Genomic DNA, 18,359 nt, shown 5'->3' on the forward strand with positions numbered 1-18,359 from the left:
TAAATGTCATAGAATGTATAGCTTTTAGGTAGTTTTTCTCAGTAGTTTTACATGAGTGGACATCTTCATATAAAGGTGTATTAGAAGCAAAAATGGTTCTGTTGGAGCTTTGTGTGTCTAGGTCCAAGATGGGGTTCTGACCTAATGAAAAATGAGACAGTTTCCTTATTTCCTCTACAGGGGTAAACCAATACCTGACAATATGCCACCAGGGCTTTGGGTATTAGACGGTCTTCTTCATGGTAAAGGGGGGAATACTGCGTCTTGGCCAGTGAAGTCGCGACGTAGCTGTCTCCTTCCATGTCATCCTCCCTCATATAGCTGCCCCCAGCGTCAGGATCAGGTAGCGGCTGCCGTCCCCTAGCCACATTGGAGGAGGCCACTGCCGGGGAATCTGTGATGACTATGGTGGATTCATCACATGTGGCTATGGACGTCTGGCACATACAGAGTGCAGAGTGCAGAAGCATAAGAGGTGAACCATTCTCTGAAACTTCCAGCTGGAAGATATCAGACAAAATTAAAATGGCTTTAGTTTAGAGAGATGTAGAAAACTGAAACAGGATAGGCTATCTTTTTGTCGCTACTAAGTCCCATTTTTCAACATTCATGGCATAAGCAAACATGACATGTCTTGTCAGTGTGAGAGGAGAACATCTCCAAGTTGACAATCGTTGTTTCCCTGAGAAGTGAGCCTCCACATCTCCCTACTCCAAATACAAATCCATGTCCCACTTAATGTTTTCAATTACTTTCCTTGGAAGGAGTAACAATATACATAACCAAGTGGCTGAATAGAGCAGCAAAATGGATCCACACTAGGTTGTCCGACACAAAAAAGGTGATTAACGCACAGACGCACACTTTTCAAAAAACAAATGGGAATACAAAAGGAAACAGTTTTGGGATTAAAGACAGTTTAAGGGAAAACAATCGTACACGTTTATAAGGGGCCTAGTAGAATAAAACGCACAGCCACATGGCTTTCGGAATAAAACGTTTTTTAATGCTTCTTTAAAACATTTGGGGACGATACTAGGTGTAAAAGTAGTATGGACTTTTTTTTAACTGTATATAAGGGGTAGAAAGGGAAAAAATGACGCCTGGCCTAATATACTCAAATACAAACGTAATAGGGCAGATAGGTTTCAGAGACCATTAACCTCTAATACACTGGAAAGAACCCTATCATACGTTTTTTCAAAATACCCCAAAACATCTCTACAGCAAATGCTGAGGGCTTGCCTTGTACTATCCTGATTTTATGGCCTAACAAAACCCACATAAATAATGTGAAAGTGGTCTGATTCTTCTATAGAGCACCAAACATGCCAGAGCACATTGAATTTTGCTAAGGAACTCAATGATTCTGCTTGGCCAACTGAATAGACCCCTGTCCAACTGAATCGTTGGAATCCTTTGCGTGCTGTTGGCGGGTCTTGCGGAATCCCCTAGGAACTTTGATTGAGATCAGAGTAAGGATGAGCAGAGGTTCATCGAGGCTTTGTCTACCACTCTACTGTTTTTCTTCCTCAACAACATCCAAAACCTGTGACATCCACCCTTTTCAACCTACCTAGACCCTCCCCCCAACTCGATCTGTCGCCACGCTGGCTGGATAGTTCTCCATAAAAAAATCTCAATGTTTACATTCTTGCTCCATCTATAAATTCAACCATGGTCTTGCCCCCACTACCTCATTGAATGCACCTTGCTGATCTATGCCTTTCAAACTATCCGCTCCTCGTCTTGCCACCACCCATCAGTCCCCTGCCCAAGTAGCACCTTCCACTTTCCCTACTTGCCCACTCAAATGGAATGGCCGCCCCTGGCCTTCAAAGCCCTGGCTTCAGAGAAAATCTTAAAAACGAGGCTCAAAGAGCAATGGAAGGAACACCCCTCCGCCACCCTTACCCGCCAAGCTGAACTAACCACCAAACCCACCTCTCCTGCATTCTGCCATCAGGAGTTTTATGCAATTTGTAAATATGTAATACTGAACTCAGACTCTCAATGTGAAAAATATGATATCCTCCAATGTCTGCCCCTGGTATATCTTCCTACTCTTAATCCTTCATCACCCTATATATGTCATTATATCTAACAGTGCTCTTATGTAAAGGCATGTTATTCTAGGACTGCCTCTGATCTTTTTCATTGTCTACTTTGTAAGTCATTTCTGTTCGAAATGACAACCTGTTTTCAAATCAATACACACAAATGCAAATAAAGGGGAGCTTAGTCTCATGCTCTCAGACATGTGAGACATAAGGTCTCATTCATAAAGAATTGCTCCGAAGTCAATTTGTAGAAGCCAGTGAGAAGCTCAGGTTTGCACCTAGTAGCTTGGCCCTGATTTATAAAACCCAAAATTGGTACAAAGCCGAAGATGCCTAAATCATCTCTGTGGTGCACTGAGCACATTTTTGTGAATCACATTTGCATGTGTGCATCTCGAAGAAACTCTTCCACGTCCAGATTTCCTCTAGTTTTAGGCTTTGATCATTACAAAGTGTTGCAAAAGAATGACCATGGCAGCAAACAGTATCTTAAGTAGATGCATCCTGCTGTGAAACGTCTATACTGTTTCATTAATCTTATAGGCACCTACTGAGACGTCCTGATACTATGCCATTCAGATTGTAGGCAAACGGATGTGGAATACTGACAAACACAAACACTTCATGCTATAATATCCTCATTTTACAGTACTGGTTCTGCTTCATTTAATAGAAAAGCACATAGACCCTGAAGTGCCATGGCTGTAACATCACATGTAGAAAATGCCCCCAAGAAGTGCCAGTACTGGCACGCTAAACATAACTAAACCTTCTGAGAAGTCATGGTGTACTGGACTGAAATGTAAAGCTGTACTGCTGACCCGTTCTGGGACGGTGTACTAAAAGCCTAGCCAGACTGCGAGGGAGTGCCTGTTTAAATGAGGTGGTAGACTCCTGCCATACGTTTCACTGGTGAGCTAAACCATGCTCCTCAAAACCACCTTGCAACCCTACTTCTGTCCCACCACAGTGCCCCTCAACCAACGGTGAGAGCTAGGTTTTTTCTGTTGTGATAATGTTCAAATGATGGGGGGTTTGTACTGTGGTGCCGGAATGTTCGTTCTTTTTATGTGGTGGCATCCCAACAAAAAACCAGCCATCCGCTAAGCAGAACAGTGTTTCATTTAGGGACTACAAAATTAACGTAAAGATGGCATTGCACCTGTTGTTTTTGGGAACGTCATTGTGGTGGATTGGCAAAAGTACATGTTTTAGTACTTTGTTCATTTTCAGGATTACTTTTGGAAACAATATTCGACGTAATGGGCTTTGAGGAACTATTCTGCAATGTAATTGTAGAATACCAGCTCTTTGGCTTTCTCTTGCTCTTTAGAGCTGTCGGGCCATTCCGATTTCCCACGCCCTTCCGCTTTCCTGTAATCCTTTTCTTATGATGTCCATCCTGGCATCTTTCGTGCTCCTTCCTTACTGCTGCCATTATCGTAACTTCCATATACCTCTCTTCTTATGGTCCAATTTGAAAGGTCACCAGATTGGTTTGGCTCTCTTTTCCATTGTGCGGACCCTCTGGATAGGATCCATGTCTCATTTGCCCCAGGTAATGTGGGACCGCGGCATTCTGAGTCTTCATAGGCCTCTTTGGCCATCTTTAGTCCAGGCAGAAATCCACTCCCAACAGTTTGCCTCTCTTCTCCAGCATCAATAGATAGCTCTGGCTGTGCTGTTGTCAGTCGCACTGCAGAGCCTTTGGGTTTGCTGGTGAGTGTCAGCTGGAATGCCAGCCTTTGGGTTTGCTGGTGAGTTCCAGCTGGAATGCCAGCCTTTGGGTTTGCTGGTGAGTTTCAGCTGGAATGCCAGCCTTTGGGTTTGCTGGTGAGTTCCAGCTGGAATGCCAGCCTTTGGGTTTGCTGGTGAGTTTCAGCTGGAATGCCAGCCTTTGGGTTTGCTGGTGAGTTCCAGCTGGAGTCGCAATTGGCAGAGGAGAATCCTGCAGAGCTATATTGCACACCACATATTTTGCCATTTCTGCCCCTGATCTCTGGTTCTTCTGCATCGATCTCGCCATCACTGCCCTGGTGTCTGGGACCCCATGGAATTTCTACAGGCTCTATGCGGTTTCGGGACCTTATCTGGTTCTTTGTGGTGTGCTTTACATGATGGGACCCCGCGGGAACAGAGTTTTAGGCTGGGACTCTGATGACTTGTCAAAGGGCTTAGCTAATGGACATCCCTTGTGATTCTGCTAGCATTGGGAGTTTCTCTGAACACCCACTTAACTGAGACATAGGACTTTGGAAGAGGGGAAATTACTTTGTGGTAGTCTCGATTTTCACACATTAGGTCGCCAGAATTGGAGGGTGCGCATGGATTTGGCTGGTGATACTACCAGCCTGTACCCCTTCCAAGTAGCTTGCACATCTGGTGACAAGGGCCTGGTACACCTGTTTTGCTGGGTTTTAGAATCCCCTTTTTGTCTAGGGATGAGGGCTAGCATCTGACCTAATCACAGCGCCCAAAGCATGGAATGCACACCTGCAATTGTCTTTTGTAAATGGGTTGTTATAATTTTTTTAGACTGGTGGAAATGTCAATATTTTGCTACATGTAATTGCACACCTAGATGTTTTATAAATAATACCATCTACCTGGTTTTAGGTTTGGATTGTGATCTCGAAATCTCTTGAAATACAATGATTAAACTAAAGTGGTTAATCAGAAACTGACCATTGCCTGCACACATGTGATGTAAGTATTGTGCCTGCATAGCCGTTTACGGCTTTATTAGAAGAGAAGCTACAACACGGAAAAGGTAAACCTAGGTTCAGGGTAAGAGCAATAGTTAGACGAGTGATACAGTTTAATGAAATTAAATGACTGCAAGAAACACAAAGATTACACTGTACCATTTTTCTTTTTAAATGCCAACAATCCAATGTGTAGATGCAATTTCATACCTTCCTGTGTTTCCAAGTGTTGTGCAAAGTGCTTTATGTTTAGACAAGAGAAGGGAAATTTGGACACGGTGGTTTTAGAGGTGATTTGTTTGACCAGCAGTGTATTTATAGAGAGAATCCGAAACCTTCCCCTCCACGAGCGGTGTACGTCTTGGCTGCAGTTCCACGCTACGAGTTAATATGTCAACGGGTTTGCGTATGCCTCGTTTTCTATTGGTCACAAGCCTGTTTATGCCATCATTTTGTTTTGCCTGTTGCGAGATGTGCCTCTTACTTTTTTCCTCCAAAGATTATTTTAGTACAAACTTTTCTTGTCATCGGATGTAATTTAGCACCCACATGCCTAAGGACTGGTGCCTCGACACTTTTATTTTTTTGTGGAGGACTTGATAGCAGATCAGCCTGTTAAGCTAGTTGGCAGCAGTGGCTTACCTGGGGCTGAGTAGCTGCTTTGACGCCCAGCAGACTGAACCGAGTTCAAACATGTCGGGCAGCACCGACTGTGTAGTGATAGAACTCTCCTGTGCATGCATGTTTACTTGTGTGGCTAGGCGCAGTGCTTGCCCAGCCCTGGATGTGCATGCACAGTATGTGTCTATCCGTAACCTCAGAGTTACCTTATTTGTGCATGGGTGCACGTGCATCGGCAGTGAAGCTGAATAAGGGCCTTCGGTGGGCTTTTCTCATCAGAATGACACTGGCACCAACAGCAGTGGTTGTCACATCAGGAAGAATAATGTGCTAAGTATTACATGTTTGTATGGGTGCGTGAGGTGTGTCTGTATGGAACCCCTGTGAAGAGTACTTGACTGTGGGGCAGCACATACCCCACTACTCTCTAAGTAGCTGTGCAAGTGTAATATTTCTAGAAGCAATATGAAAGAGGCATTGTTCAATCTTTTGGGCTGCAGTGAGAAAGTAGCACACACACATTTTTCGGGGGCAAAGTGAAAGAGGCGCTTTATACAGGCATCCTTTCTATCATGACAGCGAGCAAGATGTGCAATCCAGTAGGAAGCATAGGTTTGCTAATAGTGCCTCTATCGCTCTTTCAGAAAGGCTTTTCCTGGCTCACTCGATTTTAGGCCATTCTCGTCCCGGCTGCATTTTCCCCGTTCTTCATAAATCACTTCCCAGAGTCATGAATATTCACCGTAAGTCTTTCTATAGATAATATGTGCAATATTCTGTTCATCCAAAGAGAAATGGTGGCCGGCCCCGTTAGGTTCCAATGAGCAAGTGGGGCTAACCTTACAGCTAATAATACTGTGAGAGCAGAAGTCCCTGCCCCGTATTTGGTGGGGAATAATCCTCATGCACCGCCCTAGAATCTCATAGAGCAGCCGTTAGGAATATTTCCCCAATTTTGGATCTAATTTCAAGGCAGACCATTCCGAGAGCAGAACAGCCACACAAGACATGAAGGTTACCCCTTTTGCCCAAAATGTCCCCAACACAAACCAGTTCTCTACCATTAGCTGTATGAAGAAATATCGGGCATGTGATACCTTCTGAGGACAATCTTGTATTGAGTCACAGATAATTGTGAACAAATTCCTGTTTTCCTCATCCTCTTAAATATCCTCTCCCACTCAACGTCTCCCACTCAACGTCTTCTATCTGATCTCCTAGCTCCTTTTACCATTTCCCTTCAAACATATTCCTTCCCAATGTATACTTGCCCTGAAGGCCACAGTCTTAATGGAGGGTTGAAGAACCCAATGCATAACCTAAATATAGTGTAATTGAACCATTACCTCCAGGCGAAATGCCTCCTTCCAACACTCAAATGTTTGATATGCTTGTCTATAAAAATAGGTATCCCACCTTTTGTTCATCATTTAAGACCCATCTTTCAAATATCTCAAAGTTGGTAAAAAAAATATGTTCTAGTCGAAAACTGGGGAGGGAATAATGTCATCCCTCACATTCTGGTCACTTCATTCCATACTCCCAGTATTGCTCTATTGGCATAATTATAATACAGACTAGCTGGGGTACGCGGCGTTGCCCGTGTCCTGATCGAGTGGTGTCTGATGTGCCCTGGTGGATGTTCCTCTTGTTCTCTTGCCGGCAATTCTTGCTTCCGTTTGCTCTGGTGTCTCATGCGCCCTGGAGGATGTTGCTCTTGTCCTCATGTCAGCAAGTCCTGCTTCCATTTGCTCAGGCATCTCATTTGCCCTGGAGAAAGTTGTTCTTATCCTCTGGTTGGCAAGTTGTGCTGCTGTTTGTTGTTGTGTTTCAGAAGCTCTTGATATTGATATTGATTTTCGCTTTGCATCAGATGGAGCTTTTCCAAGTGATGATAGTTTTTTGTGCGGGATTACCTACCTTGTGGGGACTATGCGTGGATACCTGCCTTGTGGGGACTAACCTTTCCCAATGTTTTAGAAATGGGCTAATAGCAGAACTATGTTCATAAAAAATTCATAATACAGGATCCAACTTCATATTTACAAAAATGCTTATTTTTAATCGTATGTCCGATACCATCTTTGCGGGGACTTGGACGCGTGATACCATCCTTGTGGGAACTTACTTTATTATTCTTATTTAGGATGGATTGCACCATGAGCAAATGGAAAAATGCTTACTTTATAGTACCAATATACATCATACAATGTTATTTGGACATGTGAGTACCTGCCTGCATTATAGCTATCACAACAGACGCATTTTGGGGATTTGACATTTCCCACAAGATGTTTAATTTGCATGCAAAACTTAAAAAGGCACTTAGTTTCTGGCATTAAACACTATTATAAACACTCAAAATGTTCCAGAAAAGATAACTGCGACACAGGCGATGACTTGATTGACCCAGGCTGACACACAGTGGCCAAAAAGGAATAAATATTTCAAATTCAGATTTCATTCTTTCACAGGAATCATCTTCCCTTCTAACTCATATCTGCTCTTTAGAAATGGTGTAATGGAAATGATGTTGCTTTCTTCTTTTCGAATGTGTATAATTAGAGTCAAGTTAACTTTCCTATAGGCATCATGTTTGATTATGGAAAAGTTACATTTTCCACAGATCTTGTGTGCGATAATCATGAAACGGACCCCACAGAGACAGTGGGCCTCATTCCGAGTATGTAGGTAGCCATGCCGCTTTTAGGGGCATGGCTATCTCCATACGGGTATCAGGTCCGTGTTCCTTGAATGGGGAAATACCGGGCCATTCCGAACTTGGAGGGCCTGGTATTTCCACATTCAAGGAACCCGGACCGATATATCCCCATTCCCATTTCAGCCCCCATAGGGCTCAGTAGGAATGGGGAGAATGCTAACAACGGGCCCGTTAATGACGGGCCCGTTGTTGTCATCCTGGTCTGCACACGGGACCCACAAGAAGACCTCGTAATGAGGCGGTAGAGGGTTGACGGGGCCGGCAGCTCTGCCAGCGCTGTTAACCCTCTTCCGCCAGGGTCGTAATGAGGCCCAGTGTGTACTTGCAATCATGTTGAGGTCCCCACAGAGATGGTGTGTGATTACAATAATGGTAAAATCCCCATAGAGATGGTGTGTTATTAGGACTATACTCAAGCCCCCACAGAGACAGTGGGCCTCATTACAGGTCCGGTGGTAACCCTGCCGGTGATACCAGCAGGTTGCCGCCGGACCTGTAAAGAATTACCAGCGCCTGACTTCACGGTAACAACAGGGTATTACAACCCTGGCGGCCGCAAAGTCAGGCGGCGGTAATCCTGTTAATCCCCATTCACATGGAGTCCGGACCACGGAAGCAACAGCACCGTTAATTACGGTGCCGGTACTTCCGTGACGGTTTGCCTACCATGACCGCTGTGTCCGGCAGGGTTTGCCCTGTCGGGCAAAGCGGCTCCGGCAGGAAAACCAGTAGTATGCGGCTCCGGAAACAACAGTGCCGGTAAACTTACCGGCACCATTGTTTCTGGACCTGCATGCTTATAATGAGGCCCAGTGTGTAATTATGGTGCTGTTAAGTGCTTGTGCATTAGCTGCTATATAAATCTAAATATAAAACAAAAATAGAAAATATGATCCCCACAGATATGGCAAGTGATTCTCATAACACTAAAGTCCCCACAGAGATGGTGTGTGATTACAATGATAAGGTCCCCGTAGAGATGGTGTGTGATTAGGAATATACTCGAGCCCCCACAGAGACAGTGTAATCAAGTCCCCACAGTGTGTGTGTGTCTCTCTCTCTCTCTCTCTCTCTCTCTCTCTCTCTCTCTCTCTCTCTCTCTCTCTCTCTCCATCTAGTGAGATTCCTACTATTTTATTTAGACGAATGTGTGATATTAGGGTTCATATGACTTCACCAACTTGGATATTAACACCCTGATTCATGGAATTATTTGCACGTAAAACGCACATTTGTGCACCAATCTGCCCGAAAATCTCTGTTTGAGGTATGGGGATTTTCGGGCAGAATGGCGCGCAAATGTGCGTTTTATGCGCACATAATTCCATGAATCGGAGGCTAAATGTGTTCCCCCTCAGCCCACATGAATAAAAACTGGGACTGAATCTGCTGCCTGTCCCCATCACTTAAAGAAATATTTAAAAATCGGATTCACTTATCTTCATGCTTAAAACAACTCCAAAGAGTCTTTGCTCTTGTCCCAACTTCCACGGGGGATGTTCCGAGTTGGTGAAAAAACCCTGGTATTTGATTGTTGTCTTGTAAGAGTGCCTGAACTGGCTGGAGAGTCAAGATTTGAATGTTTTAAGTCTAGTATTGTTTTTTGTTTGATATGATTTATTGGTTTTCTATAATAATACAACTCTTCATTGGTACAATACATCAAATTCACATTGTTCGTATAATGATACTTCAAATTCATATACTACATAAAACAATACATCAAATTTGTATAATTCATAAAATGCATACAATTAAATATTTTATATAATTCATATAACTCCTCTTATTTGTCTATAGAACACATCTGTGGAGTTTGTGCCTGGCTGCTGACCATTCCCATTCCATTAGGTAGGTGCACTTTCTGTGCATTACTGCACCTCCTGGGGAATTATTGAACCTGAAAAATCGACATTTGAAAAAAAAGAAAAATAGAGGAAATTTGCATAATATTGTTGGAAAGGACTGTTTTTTTTTGGCATTTTCATCGTGCAGCCATTTTCTGAGCTTTTTAATACCTGCAGCTGCGTTGCTATTTTGAAAGCACTCTTTTTTTCCTCCTATTGCTGCTTATTTGACTGTTTTTGGCCCTTCCAAGATGGCTGCCGTGGTTTTCTTTGTTGTGTAGACAGGCTGTGCTGAATCACCTCTCCCTGTGCTGCACTCCCATTGGTTGCTGAGTGTTTTCTTCCATCCAATCAGGGACCGGCAGGTTTCAGCCGGCCCTCTCTGCAAAGGCCCACTTCCAAGGCCCCTGTCTGCTCCCTGTCCGCTTCCAGAACGCTAATTGGGGTCCTCTCTGCACCTTACCCACAATGATGCGGCCACCTCTCTCCTCTAAGAAATCCGGACTGCCTTGACTTTGCCACCTCCAGAACTATGGGTTAGTTCCCTCCTTATGGACTCACTTCTACTGCCTTTGACTATCACTGTTCTTTCTGCTTGTTGCTCCCATGTTGTCATCTTGCTGCGCAGTGCTTCCTAAACCCTTTACCAACATCCGATTCGAAGATTGAAAAAGTCAAATCTTGCTGTTTTTGCTTTGATCTTAAAAGTCAAATCTTGCTGTTTTTGCTTTGATCATAAAAGTCATATCTTGCTGCCCAGTGCGAAATTCTCTGTATTTTGCTTGTATACTGTTTTTCTCTGTAACTTGCCAGCCCAGTGACCTCACCACTCTCTTTTGTCTCACACCTACCTGCCTTAGCCCCCCCCCCCCCCAGTATCTCCATCCTCTCCTTACTTCCACCCCAATGGCGCTTTCTGTTTCTCCTACCTTCTCCAACTGCTTCTCCATTGACTATCCTTCCCTTCTCACTAAGTCTGGTAGGAAGAAGTTCAAAAAGGATATCTTGGCCTCTAATCCTGGTCTTCTATCGCCGACACCTACTCCAATGCTTCCGCCAGACAGACCCTTACCGACATCCTCTTTGTCGTTCCTTCGCCAGATCTATGGACTCCTCATATGATCTCTGTGCTCTGTCCTATCTCCTCCTCTCCCATTAATGGTGGCACTCGCTGGGAAGTTCTCATGGCTTCCTTCGACTCCTCTAAAGTCATCATTAATGTCTACCTAAATGGCACTGTCATGGTCCAAGGCCCTCAGGCCAATCTCCTCCTCTTTGATAGGCGCTTCCATCGCCTCATCAATTTCCTCTCATCTCCTGCTGTCCCCTCCTCTCCCCCCTTGGCTACCTTGCCCTTTCTCTCCTCCTCCTCCTCTGCCCCTCCTAGGGCTCTTTCTCCTCCGCAGGGCATACCTCTGATCTGTACACCTCCCCGGAAGGTCTTTAAGGCGGGCAACCTTCTTCATATTGCCACTCTAACCTCTCGCTCTGCCGTCAAACACTCCTCTGACATCTGCCACCTCCTTGAAGAACTAGACCTTGATGTCCTTGGTTTTACTGAGACATGGTTCACGGCCAGCTCTGTTACGAGCTTTGACACTGTCCTCCCTGATAGCTACAAGATCCTCTCAGCACCCAGATCCTCCCGTTCCGGTGGCGGGGGAGGTAGCCCTGATCTTTCCTGAGTGGATTCCTGTCTCTATCATTCCCACTCAGACCTACTTCTCTTTTGAATGCCTTGTCTGTAGGCTTTCTCTCTCGCCTACACATTCTCTTACTGTGGTTACCATCTACCAGCCTCCTGGTCAAATCACCTCATTTTTCTCTGAGTGGGCAGACCTCTCCTTCTCCCTCCTGGCCTCTACCACTCAACTCCTCCTCCTTGGTGACCTAAATATACATTTAGATTCTCCTTGCTCCTCCTCTGTACTCTTCCGTGACCTCTGTGACTCCCTCTCCCTGTCCATCCTCCCCTCTGGCCCGACTCACTCTGCAGGGCACACACTCGATGTCTTGATCTCCTCTGACCTCCCCCTCTCCATCCCTCTGACCACTCCTCTCTCCTGGAGTGATCACTCCCTCCCCTCCCCTCATCTCATCTCTCCTTCTCTTCCCCCCAAGCCAAGCCTACCTCAACACTGCCACCTACCTTCTCGGACATCCGGCCCATGAAGCGTGTGTCAGTTGAGGCTTTTGCCACCACTCCCCCCCCCACCTTCCACCTTTGACTGTCTCTCATCCTGATACAGCACTGTCTCTGCTCTACTCTTCAATTTCTGATACGCTTGATGTTCTTGCCCCTGTCATGAGGCTCCATTTGAAGTCCAAAGCCAAGTGCAATTCCTGGTATGACTCTGACCTAGCTACACTTAAACATATGTGTAGGGCAGCTGAGAGGAAATGGAGGACTTCCTGTTCATCCTCTGACAAACTGGCCTGTCGCCTGCTACAAAGGCAATACCAACTCTCTGTCCTCACCAAGAAGAGAGTCCACATTCAAGCTCGTGTCTCTGCGGCATCTAACAACTCGGCCGAACTCTTTAAAATCTGAAAAGAGCTGGCCAACCCTTCTGCAGTCTCTACCCCTCCTGTTGCCTCCCAGGCTCATTGCAATGCCTTTGCCATTCACTTCATTTCAAAAACCCAGGGCATCCTGTCCACCCTCTCCACCCACGCTCCTCCTCTTCCCTCTCCATCTGTGCTTGCTGACCCTCCTTTAGCCACCCTCCCACCATCCTTCTCGTCCTTTCCTCTTTTCACCCCTGACGAGGTTGCTAGACAAGTCCGATCTATGAAAGCCTCTTCAAAACAGATTCATCCCTGTTCCTCTAAAACCATCAAGGACCACATTCACACCCTCACTCCGGCCCCTGCTGATTTTTGCAACCACTCCTTTGCCTCTGGATCCTTCCCCTCCCCTCTGAAGCACTCCTTTGTGCATCCTCTTCTCAAGAAACCCACAGCTGATCCTTCTTGTCCAGCTCACCAACCTTGACTCTAACATTCCCTCTGTCCTCATCCTCCTCGATCTCTCTTCTGCCTTCAACTCGGTCAACCATACCATCCTGCTCAACCGTCTCTGTGAAAACTTATCACTGATCAGGCTCTGGCCTGGCTGACCTCTTTCCTCTCAGATCGACCCTCCCAGGTCCAACTTGGGTGCTTCCTTTCATCTATCTTCCTCTCTACCTGTGGTGTTCCCCAGGGGTCTAACCTCTCGCCCTGGCTTTTCAACCAAAACCTGGCAACTCTCGCCCAGTGCATTGCCATTTTCTGCTCAAATTTCCAGTGCTACGCTGACGACAGTCAGCTCAGTTTCAGGCTGCCCTCTGCCACCTCCTCTCCCTCTCTCATCTCTGATTGCCTAACTGCCATTCAAGATTGGTGTGCCGCCAATGATCTTTGTCTGAATGCCAGCAAGACGGAGATCCTCCTCATCGGCACACCTTGACCATCCTTTCCCATCACTCTCTGGCCGGGCTCCCTTGGCCCTCCTCCTACCCCCACCTGTGAGGCTAAGAACCTCGGGGTCATCTTTGACTCCACCCTTTCCTTCTCCGCCCACATCTCTGAGGTCGCTAAAAAGTCAAATTTCCAACTGCACCTCCTCAGAGGTACTCTGCCTTTCCTCTCCTTCCCCCAGAAGCTCATGGTATCTCAAGCTCTGGTTCTATCTAGCTTGGACTATTGTAACAGCCTCTTTCTAAATCTACCTGCCTCTACTCTCCGCCCTCTGCAACTAATCCAGAGCGAGACTTGTCCTTGGCCTTAAGCCCTGGGATCTCGTATCTCTCCAGCTCTGAAATCTCTTCACTGGCTATCAGTGGATGCAAGGATTAAATTCAAAACCCTCTGCATTGTCCACAAGGCTTTCTGGGGCCTGGGTCCAAAATACCTTCAGCTACCCCTCCGCAAATACCTCCCCTCTCGAGCTCTTCGCTCCTCTACCTCCAACTCACTCAGGGTCAGTCGTTTTTCTAAGAAACGAGCTCGGGGTGGATCTGTCTTCGGCTGGGGCCTCCCTCTGGAACAGCCTCCCTGCCACTCTAAAACTTGAGGAGAACCATCTAAGGTTCCGGAAGCACCTCAAGACCTTCCTCTTTTCTTCTGCCTTCGCTCCCCCTTTCCTCTGCTGATCTGTTCTCTCTTGGCACCGTGCACCTGGCCACCCTCTGTCTTTTGGGCCCAGGTACCTGCTCATCCTGTCACCCTCCCGCACTGCCTCCGGGCCACCCCTTGCACTGGGGTCTGTATCCGTACCCATACAGCCTCCCCTTTTTCTTCCTACACTTATCGGACCAACCCTGTCTGCTGCCTTAAACCTAGCACTTGCAAATTGCTGGCTGCATTACCACTGTTTGTTGCCTTTATTATTTATTTATTGTTATTTATCTGTTTCTCATCTGTTTCTCCCCCCTTCTACTCACTTTTCCCCTCCCCCTCTCCCATGCACTTGCGCATTCTCAATGTCACTGGGCCTAGTAAGATCGCTGTTTTGGTCTCCCCTGTTCCCCTCCCTTGCCTTGTCGCGCTCTGAAACACTTGTGTAAGAGCGCGATAGAAATAAAATATCAATCAATCAATCAATCTAATTAATGTATATAACTCATCTAATTCACATTCGTATAATTCAAATAATCCATGTAATTCATGTAAGCATAAGGCTGAATATGAAAAGCACAGCACGAGTCTGGCCCTGAGCCCACTATCCACATGGGCAGGAGCCTTGCTACACCCTCCCTCAGGCAGCATCGGGTGCCGGCGTCGCACCAGGCTGCAGGAGCAGCTTGAAGCGAAGCTCGGCAGCCCGCCAGCCCGACTTTCTTGAGCACATCCAGCTCGTGCTAGAAGCCCCCACCACGCCAGTGCCTGCACCTTTGTGGCACCTTTGTCCACATTATCCGGCCACCATCAGCGAGGAAAAAGCCGACGAGCTGCGTCGACGCAAGATAACCGCCACAACCAACGCTCACGGAGCGTTTACTTCGGTTGCCTAGCAACCACATCTGCATATCCTCCAGTGACAAGGACCGGAGGCGGAAGCCGGCCCTAAGCAGCCTAAGGCCCGTGAGCCAAAGGCCCCGCCTGTCTGCCCCTGTCTGCCACTGCGCTACGGCGCGGGACGCTGTCCTATCGCTGCCTCTCCCTACCAGCCGACGAGTCTTCGTCACTACTACCAGCTGAACTCGTGATCCCCCTGCTTGTCCTGCTGAGTATCAAACTGAGGCACTCACGATTGAACACTTGCACCCGACCCCCATGACTCCTATGGACCATGACGCGCACAGTCTTATCTATACTGAAGGCACGATAACCGTAAGTCACCCCGCTTATCCTCTAAGCTCACCATAAAACCCACTCACCACGTCATCGGACACTAGCATCTAATACAATCAGTGCTCAATACTCCCATCCCGTGTTGATGGCTCTTGTGACCCATTCTGCCCAATACTGTGTTGATTGCTCTTGTGACCCATTCTGGCCAATACTGTGTTGCTTGCTCTTGTGACCCATTCTGCCCAATACTGTGTTGATTGCTCTTGTGGCCCATTCTGCCCAATACTGTGTCGATTGCTCTTGTGGCCCGTTCTGTGACATGTATACTCCCTGCCTATGAGCAACATACGCATCCTAGAGCCCACATACTTACGGCTCAGCGAACTCACCTACAGCATGTACTCCCTGCCCTTCTACACATGTCTACCAAGCACACTACTTACTGAAATGACCACACCTCACCTCCCTAGCGTAGATCTTAACCACCACTATCACAACATCTCCAGTCCTATCACTATGGACCTCCTGCCCAAGCCCTCACACACTCCACAAAACATAACAGTCACACTGGTGCCGAACCTCAGCCTGAGATTGGTCAGACTCGGATCACGCACCCTTCTCACCCACTTCTATGCCACCCCGACTCTCATACCACACAGAAACTGCTGAGTTAGCTCACGCACCATCATGCTGAGTTAGCTCACGCACCATCAGAGTAAACAAACGCCACTACTGTGACAATACTTCTTCATGCCACAGCACTAAGCCAACATATACCACATCTAGCGGCAACTCCTACTCTCAACACACCGCCGCACCCAAGTCAGACTCTCCTACCCTACCTATGAAGAACTTGTGCCCCACGCTATACAAGTGCGTGTTAATCAATGTACGCTCTCTCAATGCCCACGCCTTAGAAGTAAATGACTTAATAACCACCCAAGACTGGGACATACTCGCCATCACAGAGACTTGGCTCAACGAAGCTTCCGGCCCAGCCATCACACTAGCCTTACCACCAGTGTACGCCATCCTTAGACAAGACAGGATCGCCAAATTAGGAGGGGGGGTAGCCCTTATTCACAAAGAAACACTATCCATCAGAACCATACCCCACCAAGAGGAAGGGAATGTTGACATTCTATCAATCAAGCTAGCACTTTCACCAAACAGCACAATAAATATTCATATCATATACCGACCACCTGGCCCCACCGCCAAGTTCATAGGTCAAGTCAATCACCTCCTAGGAAACAATATTAAGAAATCCACTAAATCACTACTTATAGGAGACCTTAACCTAGGATTCAATGACCCCAAGAACAAAACTGCTATATCGCTAGCCAAAGACCTCCATGACTTAGGCTTCTCTCAAAAAATCACTGCGCCTACTCACGCAAAAGGACGTATCCTAGACTGGATCTTAGACCATAATTGTAACACAGCCATCACCTCCAATACTAGCCTCCCCTGGACAGACCACAACTTTCTCCAATTGGACATCCCAGTTTCACTATGCACTAAAGTGCCTACCACAGCACTGGTGACCTTAGCCAGAAGTGCCCAAAAACTCACTGCGGACAATGTCAGTGCACACCTTAATCTGCCATGCCTAGCGCCCCCCTTCTCCTCTGACCCGAACATCCTCGCAGAAATATTCAAGAACATCATTACCATGGCTGTTAACACCGTTGCCCCATTGGAAAACAAAAAAGAAAAAAAATCCTTCCACTCCAATTCCTGGTTCACAGAGGAACTCCAGACTCTGTGCAAAGACAAACGCCAGGCACTCAAAAACTGGCAGTGTAATCCTTGTGATACCACGAAAAGCAACTTCAAATCCATAGCCAAAAAATACAAAAACGCCATCTTCATTGCTAAATCGGAAGCCTACAACCACCGTATCTCCGCTGCCAACTCCCATTCTAAAGAACTCTTCAGTATCTTTAGAGAATTAACTGTACCACCCACATACCCTGATGAGATCGTCAAGGACGAAGCATGGTGCACAGGCATACAATCGGCCATGCTTGCAAAGATAAACCTCCTCCAAAATAAGATATCACACCACTACAATACCTTACCTAAGCAAAGCCCTCATGTACAGACTCAACCGAAGGTAAAATCGAGCAACATTCCCAAATTCGCATTCACCGAAATCTCAGAAGCCGATGTCATCGACATCCTCAGACAACTCAAACCTTCACAATGTAAGGGTGATGTGTGCCACCCTAAAATCAAGGACTGCGCCCTAAAATCAAGGACTGCGCAGAACCGCTCGCCCCTCTTCTCACGGCATTCATCAATGCTTCATTCAAAACGGGCATAGTCCCAGATAGCCTTAAAGAGGCATGGGTGCGCCCTCTCTTAAAAAAAGAAAACAACGCTAGACCCAGCTAACCCCAGTAACTACCGACCCATAACAACAGTTCCATTCCTCCTGAAAATATTAGACAAGGCTGCCCACAAATGGATTCAACTATACCTTGAATCAAACGCGATCCTAGGAAAAAGACAATCTGGGTTCCGCAAAGGGCAAGGAACTGAAACCGCCCTTCTAGACCTAAAAAACGAAATCACTAACATCCTCCACAAAGGCAAGCCCGCTCTCCTCCTTCTCCTTGACCTTTCTGCGGCATTTGATCTGGTAGATCACATCACACTTACCAGTCATCTGACGCATGCTGCGCACTTCTCTAAGGATGCAGCGTCCTGGGTAACCTCTTTCCTAAGGGGAAGAGCTACGAAAGTGTTCTCTAACACAGCTCATGCAGCACCTTCCATCATCCACTGTGGTGTCCCACAAGGCTCTTGTACTGCTCCCACGCTCTATAACCTTTTTACCAAGCGTCTCTTTGATAAACTAGATTCACTTGGGATCACTTACACAAATTAAGCTGACGACACACAGGTTCTCCTTCTGCTGACGGGGCATTATCAAGACGCCACTACCCTACAGCAAATCTACTCCACCATACAAGCCTGGATGGCTACCACCGGCCTCTGCCTGAACGGGGACAAGACCGAAATCCTCATTCTAGGCCAGAAATCCACACTCTTCAACCTCAACCCAGCTGTACCTCAACTTCAACATAGATAACTGTGTCATCCCAGTATTATCTTCAGT

At 46.6% G+C, this 18,359-nt stretch overlaps 1 protein-coding gene across 5 annotated transcripts in view; it reads left to right on the plus strand.

The window, feature by feature from the left end:
- Positions 1-18,359, plus strand: part of COBLL1 (cordon-bleu WH2 repeat protein like 1) — a 777,739-nt gene that overhangs the window by 46,004 nt on the left and 713,376 nt on the right. For 3 of the 5 annotated variants that reach the window (XM_069616308.1, XM_069616306.1, XM_069616305.1), the window contains exon 2: positions 9,909-9,959. The exons of the other annotated variants lie outside the window; for them this stretch is intronic. In XM_069616308.1, the coding sequence (XP_069472409.1) occupies positions 9,909-9,959 (51 nt within the window). The remainder of the gene's footprint in view (positions 1-9,908; positions 9,960-18,359) is intronic. 5 annotated transcript variants of the gene reach the window in all.

This window comes from Ambystoma mexicanum, chromosome 9 (genome assembly GCF_040938575.1).
Source record: "Ambystoma mexicanum isolate Mex_15411 chromosome 9, UKY_AmexF1_1, whole genome shotgun sequence".
Lineage (NCBI taxonomy): Eukaryota > Metazoa > Chordata > Amphibia > Caudata > Ambystomatidae > Ambystoma > Ambystoma mexicanum.